This window comes from Vulpes lagopus, chromosome 23 (assembly GCF_018345385.1).
Source record: "Vulpes lagopus strain Blue_001 chromosome 23, ASM1834538v1, whole genome shotgun sequence".
In the NCBI taxonomy this organism is placed as follows: domain Eukaryota; kingdom Metazoa; phylum Chordata; class Mammalia; order Carnivora; family Canidae; genus Vulpes; species Vulpes lagopus.
The window spans coordinates 4,513,809-4,521,119 of record NC_054846.1 but is presented as its reverse complement, the minus strand read 5'-3'; the positions used below and the strand labels follow the sequence as shown (position 1 = coordinate 4,521,119).

At 47.3% G+C, this 7,311-nt stretch overlaps 1 protein-coding gene across 1 annotated transcript; it reads right to left on the bottom strand.

The window, feature by feature from the left end:
• Positions 1 to 5,780: 5,780 nt before the first annotated feature.
• On the bottom strand, positions 5,781 to 7,046 carry LOC121481388 (extensin-like). The gene is made up of 3 exons (XM_041738682.1): positions 7,026 to 7,046; positions 6,227 to 6,949; positions 5,781 to 6,041 (listed from the first exon to the last, which is right to left on the bottom strand). The coding sequence occupies exons 1-3, from the start codon at positions 7,044 to 7,046 to the stop codon at positions 5,781 to 5,783; spliced, it is 1,005 nt and encodes a 334-aa protein (XP_041594616.1).
• Between the last annotated feature and the right edge of the window lie 265 nt (positions 7,047 to 7,311).

Sequence of the window (7,311 nt, the reverse complement as noted above, 5' to 3'; positions counted from 1 at the left end):
TCTGGTGATGGTTGGGTATGCAAAACAAGGAGGCTCGAAATAGCTAAAAATCTCCCTTTTGAACTATAATTCAAACAATTGGATGCATAATAATTTGAATTTGGTACCACTAGGCTTTTGAGTTACCAGGTCCCAGACTGCTGTGAAGGTGAAAACAAAAAAGATCCATATACAGGGTCCATCTTTAAACCATTTACATAACAACTAACTCCCTATTGAAAGACATTTTATAATTTCTCGCCAACACTGTCACAAACAGGTCAAGAGAAAAATTATAGCACGTATAACAAAAGGCTAATTTTACTAATATAATCAGCACTTCTAAAAATAAGTAGGATGAAATGATAAAGTAGCACAGTCTACTCCAAAATCAACCCCGAAAAAAATGATAGAAACAGGAAAGAATTGGCAGTTGAAGTAGAATCACAGCTGAGAAATCCCAAGGAGGATGGGAGGAGGATGGGGACTAGCAAATGATGGGGCGGGAGGCAGGCAGAGAACATAGCAGTCGCCTGGTAGGAGGACATCCGTGGCAGGTGGGGGAGGATCTGGAGAGGGTGTAATTGTAGCTCCTGTCTCTCCTACTTCACCTTAGTCATGTGGAACATCACTGGCCTCCCAGCATCATGAGGCACTAGCAGAGAAGACGGAGCCCAGCTAAAATAAGGAGCCGATGAGAACAGGCGCAGGAATGTCGGGTCAATGCCCTCGGACCTTGGTGCCTCCTGCTCTCCTGTCAGCAAAAGTTCTGCTGTCCCTGGAGCTCTCTTCTGTGGAACCAAACTCAATTTTCCAAGGACATAGTTGAGAGTTTAATTTTCAGCACTTCCCCAGTACACATAAAAGGAGAGGAGAGCTGATTCGATCGGTGAAATGTGGTATCACAGGTTCAAGGAAAAGCCATACCTGAGCAGTACAATTGCTTGAAAAGAATGTTGAAAAAAATAATTAACCAACACATGCTGGATAAAGCACACTTTTTGGAACCAATAATCTTAAATGAGCACAATATATATTGAAAAGAGTTGAGGAAGGATATGGTAACAAAAGGATAAGAAATTACTTTAAAAACAAATGATATAGGGACCCCTGGTTGGCTCAGCTGTTGAAGATCTGCCTTCGGCTCAAGGCATGATCCCTGGGTCCCCGGGATCGAGTCCCACGTCAGGCTCCCTGCATGGAGCCTGCATCTCCTTCTGCCTATGTCTCTGCCTCTCTCTCTGTGTCGCTCATGAATACGTTAATAAGATCTTTAAAAAAAGAAAAAAACAAATGATATATGATATATATATGTCAAATATATATGCCATGTGAAAAGAGTTGAAATGAAGAGGACAATAGATGGAATATATAGCAGGATGATTATAGCAAAGAACAAAGACATAAACTGAAAGATCAAATCAGGAACTCACCCAGGGGCAGTAAAAATTAATAGAGACAGAAAATATAAAAGAAGGGCTAGAGGATCCAGAGAATAGAATTATCAACATTCAATTCAATTTCCCAACATCCATTCAATTTCCCAAAAAAGGAAGTTGAAAGATCCATAGCGTACCCATATATATTAGGAAATACCAAAACCTTGTCACACTATAGCGAAATTGAAGAGCAAAGGCAATAGAAATTATTAGAAGATTTCCTACAGAAAAGTAAGCCACTCACTCACCAAAGAACAAGAAATTAGATCAACATGAGACTTCTTATCAGTAGTACCGGATTCAAGAGACAATGGGGTAAAAATTTGTTAACACCTCTTGTAGTGAAAGTATAGCTTACAAACAAAAATGTGCATAAAACATAAATGTGGCACATAAAGAAAAATTGTAAAGCAAACATCAAGATAACCACCACTGAGGTTATGAAAGATCACTGGCCACTTAAGAAAATATCTGTGAAAAATGCAGAGTAGCTCATTTAGCCTGGTTTTGAACTTTTCATAAATGGAATTTTACTGGATGCATCATTTTGTCTATAATTTTTACGCTATAATTAGAAGTTTATCCATGTTTAACCATAGCTGTAGTTTGCTCATTTCATTGTTCTGTGGAATTTGCCACAGATTATTTTTCTATCCTTTTGTTAAGGAACAATTAGTTTGTTTCTAGTTTGGGCTATTATGAGCAATTCTGCTATGCGTATTTTGTATGTGTATCCTGAGATACATATGCCCACGGTCCTGGGGTATGTGTTTGGGAATGACAATGCCGGGGTAGGGGATGTACACATTTCAACTTTTTAGATATTGCCAGAGTGGTTTTCCAAAATGGCTAAACAAAAGCTTTCTCTTGAGGTCAGGAATAAGACCATGATGCCCACTGTCACCGCTACTAATCCACATTTTTAACATATTAAGGAAGTGCTGTTCTATCCCTATTTGTATGCATTTATAAAATCTAAGAAACCTGAACCTGTAATTTTAATATGGGAAGATATTTGAGTAACAATTTTTTAAAATGATAATGAGACTATTCAAGTTTTCTATTCTTCTGTATCCATTTTGATAGGTTATATTATTTTCTAAGAACTTGTCCATGTTATTTATTTGGCCATAATATCCTTTTATGCTTGCATAATCTGAAGTAATGCCACCTTGTTTTAATTCTGATATTGGTTAATTGTATCTTTTCCAATTTTTTGAGTAGGAATGCAATTTTTTTTGCAGGAATGTATCAACTTTACTGTTCTTTGAATTTCTTCTGTTGTTCCTTTTCTGGCCCTTTGATATGTATTAGTTCATTAATTTTCAGTCTTTCTTCTCTAGTGTTTATGCTGAGGCTGTAGTACTTATACTAAAAGAGCTAATTACTGCTTCAGATATATCTCACAAATTTGGATATGTAGTATTTTGTTATTGTTCAGCCCAAAATATTTTTTTATTAAGATTTTATTTATTCATGAATAGCACAGAGAAAGAGCCAGAGATATAGGCAGAGGGAGAAGCAGACTGGATCCCAGGATCCTAGGATCATGACCTGAGCCAAAGGCAGTCAGTCACTCCAACCACTGAGCCACCCAGGTACCGTAACCCAAAATATTCTCTAATATCCATTATGATTTTTTCTTTGACATATTACTTATTTGGAAGTATTATTCTTAATTTTTAAGTATATGGGAATTGTCTAGCTGTCTTGTTGATCTCTAGTTTAACTGCATGGGGGTTAGAGAACACATTCTGTAGGATTTCAATCCTTTCAAATTTGCTTAGACTTGCTTTCTGGCCCAATATTTGATAATTTTGATGACTATTTAATATGTATTTGAAAACATATGTGTTCCTGCAAGCACTGGAAGCAATATTCCGAATAGATCCATTAGTTCAAATTATGTTGCGGTCAAGTCTTTCAAATCATTGTCAGTATTTTATCAACTTGTTCAGTTAATTATTGAAGAAAGGTAATTTCCCCACATAACAATTTGTTTTTCTACTACTCCTTGAGATTTTATCAGGCTTTCCATTTTACATGTGGGGCTATGGTATTAGGTAACTATAAATTTAAAATGGAAAATTTCATCATTAAAAAGTGACCTCGAAGCACCATAATACTTTTTTCTGTTTTGTAGAACATTCATATATTTATACTAACATTCTTTCAGCTACTATTTGCTTAGCATATGTCTTTCCATTTGATTTTTTAATTGTCTTGTTTCCTTATATATATATTTTTTGTTTCCCTATATTTTAGATGTATCTCTCAAAACCAGGATACAGTCGTGTGTCTTAAATCCAACATGAAATATTTGTTTTTTAATTGGGAGCAGTTGGTCCATAATTATTTGTTATATGGATTTAAATGTACAATATTTTTGTTTTCTACTTTCCCTATCACTTTATGTTTATTTCCCCCCTTATTTCCTTACTTTGAATTGTCTGAGTATTTTTTTAATAATTCCATTTATCTTCTCTACCTCTTTCTATCCTATTTAAAGTTAGATACCCTGTTTCTATTATTTTGGTGGTTGCCCTAGAAATTGTGTGTTCTTACTGTATCAGTATCTAGTAGTGATCATTCTTGACTCTTACATGCACACACACATACTCACATCTCTCCGATATTTGTTAAAGTACAGGAAGTTTTCTCTAAAGATGTCTCTGAGGGGATTCTCGGGTGGCTCAGCTGTTTGGGGCCTGCCTTTGGCCCAGGGCGTGACCTGGGTCCCGGGATCCAGTCCCGCATCGGGCTTGGAGCCTGCTTCTCCCTCCTCCTGTATCTCTGTCCCTCTCTCTCCTCTCTCTGTCTATCATGAATGAATACATTTAAAAAAAAAAAAAAAGATGTCTGTGAACTACAGCGCTTATTGTTGTGCCCAAGACTGTGAATCCGAGAAAGCTCGAGGAGCCGCAGGGATGCAAGCGCAGGAGGGTTTATTTGCAAGCTGGAGCTTGGGCCCAAGTGCACCGCCCGAGCGGAGCAGGGGCCTGACCCCGAGGCGGAGGGCGCAGCAGCCTCCTCCGGGCCAGTGGCCACTGGGCCTTAACACATGCAAGAAGTTGCACAGTCCTGTCGGCCCGCAGGCAGGGGGCCAGTTGAATTACAATTTACCCCATAGCAACGATTTGAACCAGCCTATGCTCTGGTCCGGCTGGGTGGGCACAAGGCGTGGTTTAGGGGATCCCCAGGTGGCTCAGCGGTTTAGCACCGCCTTCAGCCCAGGGCGTGACCTGGGTCCCAGGATCGAGTCCCGCGTCGGGCTCCTGCATGGAGCCTGCTCCTCCCTCTGCCTGTGTCTCTGCCCCTCTCTCTATGTCTATGATGAATAAAATAAAATAAAATAAAATAAAATAAAATAAAATAAAATAAATAAAAAATAAATAAAATAAAATAACAAAATAAAATAAAAATAAAATAAAATTAAAAAATAAAAATAAAAAATAAAAAATAAAATAAAATAAAAATCCTTAAAAGGCGGGGTTTACATTCTCCCGGGTTGGGGGTCCCGCATTCCTACAGGAGCGGGTCTCGGGGCCTGACCAGGGTGGGGGGCGCCCTAGGCCCTAAGCAGGTCATGGGGGGTCATGGGGGGGGTGCAGCGCAGGGTGGAGTTAGCCCAGGCCTAGGGGGTTTCTGTTAAATTCCGTGGCCCCACAGTTACTGGGTGGCGGGTGCGTCGTACTGGGGAGGGGAGGGGAGGAGAGGAGGCCCATCCCGCTCATCACGCTGGTCATATACACCTTGAGAATCTCAGGATCGCCGGGGTCCCCGGGCGGCCCCTCCCCCTGGAAACCCCAAGGACGGCGCCTCGCGCCTGGGGCACGGTCCCGGGCTGCGAGTCCCGCTGGAGTCCAGGTGGCCGCACACAGGTGTGCACACAGGTGCCCGGGCCGCGCAGCCGCACGCCGCTGCTCCTCCTTGAGCCAACTCGGGCTTAAACCCGCTTCCATCTGGGCCTGGAGTCGTGCATCTCCCGTCCGGTTCTCGCACTGCAGGCCCCATGATGCAGCCGCGGTCCCCGGGTCAGCCCTCGGGTCAACCCTGGCCCCCCTCCCCCCCGCCCCGCCGGGGACCACCCACCTCGCCGCGCCGGAAGCTGTGCCGCGGGGCTGCGCACCGGCCGGAAGCCGCCGGGCACCCGCACGCGGACCCCGGGCGCCCCTGGCCGGGGGCGTCGCACGTCGGCAAGCTCCGCTCAAACGCCAGGCCTCACCCTGGACGCGAGGCCCCGCTCGCCCTCCGGCCCCGTGGGGGGGTCCCTGCCGTGTGGGGGGTCGCAAGCCGCCCGGCCTAGGCCTGGAAAGTCCAAGTGCGGGCTCAAAAGACACGGCGCGGGTTCCCGGGGACGTTTCAGAGGCTCGCGCTTGCCCCGCCCCTTCCGGCCGCGCCCCCCGGCTTCCGCGGCGAGCACGTGTGTGGAGGCCGCGTCTTCCCCCGAGCGGTCGCGGTCGGCGGTGGCTCCCGCGGGGCCGCGAGGACGGCAGCGGCATGGTGGGCCCCCGAGCTCTCCGACGGGCTCCCTCGGCCGCGGGCGGGGGGCGCGGGGCGGGCCCGGGGTGCTGCGGCGCGGGGAGGGGCCGACGGGCCGGCCCGGTGGGTCAGCGGCCGGGGCTGGGGTGTGCGCGGAGGGAGAGTCGCGCCGGCCTCTCCGTGCTCCTCAGCGGTGTGGGGCGCGGGGGGCGGGGGAGAAGGTCGGGGAGCTGGGGAGGCGCCGCCGCCCGGGCCCGCCCCCACGCCCTCCTTCCTCCGGACGCTGCGACTGTCCTGCCGTGTTTTAGGAGGAGTCGAGTGTGTACTTGCGCGGTGACGCGGGAGGGTTCGTAGTAAGGAGGTCGCTGGGGGACGCGGGAGGGTTCGTAGTAAGGAGGTCGCTGGGGGACGCGGGAGGGTTCGTAGTAAGGAGGTCGCTGGGGGACGCGGGAGGGTTCGTAGTAAGGAGCTCGCTGGGAGAGGCGGGAGGGTTCGTAGTAAGGAGGTCGCTGGGGGACGCGGGAGGGTTCGTAGTAAGGAGCTCGCTGGGAGAGGCGGGAGGGTTCGTAGTAAGGAGCTCGCTGGGAGAGGCGGGAGGGTTCGTAGTAAGGAGCTCGCTGGGGGACGCGGGAGGGTTCGTAGTAAGGAGGTCGCTGGGGGAGGCGGGAGGGTTCGTAGTAAGGAGCTCGCTGGGAGAGGCGGGAGGGTTCGTAGTAAGGAGCTCGCTGGGAGAGGCGGGAGGGTTCGTAGTAAGGAGCTCGCTGGGGGACGCGGGAGGGTTCGTAGTAAGGAGCTCGCTGGGAGAGGCGGGAGGGTTCGTAGTAAGGAGCTCGCTGGGAGAGGCGGGAGGGTTCGTAGTAAGGAGCTCGCTGGGGGAGGCGGGAGGGTTCGTAGTAAGGAGCTCGCTGGGGGACGCGGGAGGGTTCGTAGTAAGGAGGTCGCTGGGGGAGGCGGGAGGGTTCGTAGTAAGGAGCTCGCTGGGAGAGGCGGGAGGGTTCGTAGTAAGGAGCTCGCTGGGAGAGGCGGGAGGGTTCGTAGTAAGGAGCTCGCTGGGGGGGGACGCGGGAGGGTTCGTAGTAAGGAGCTCGTCCATCCGTTGTCCACTTCAAGGAAGAAAACTGAAACCCTCTGGTGTTTCCTTTCCATGAACCTGCGACGTTCAGGAGCCCCTCGGGCTCTGGATCAGCATCTGGATCCCGTATTTAGGATTCCCTTTTTAAGATTACCCCTTAGGTTGTTGCAAATACGATGGTTTCTTCTTTTTTGGTTTCTGTCTTTTTTTTTTTTTTTTTTAACTTAGACTTCATTAGAATAGCCCTTAGAATGATTCCTGACTACGACACTGTTTTTTTAGGATACAGTTTGATGATTATTTATTTTCAACCAGTTTTTATTTATTTTTTTAAAGATT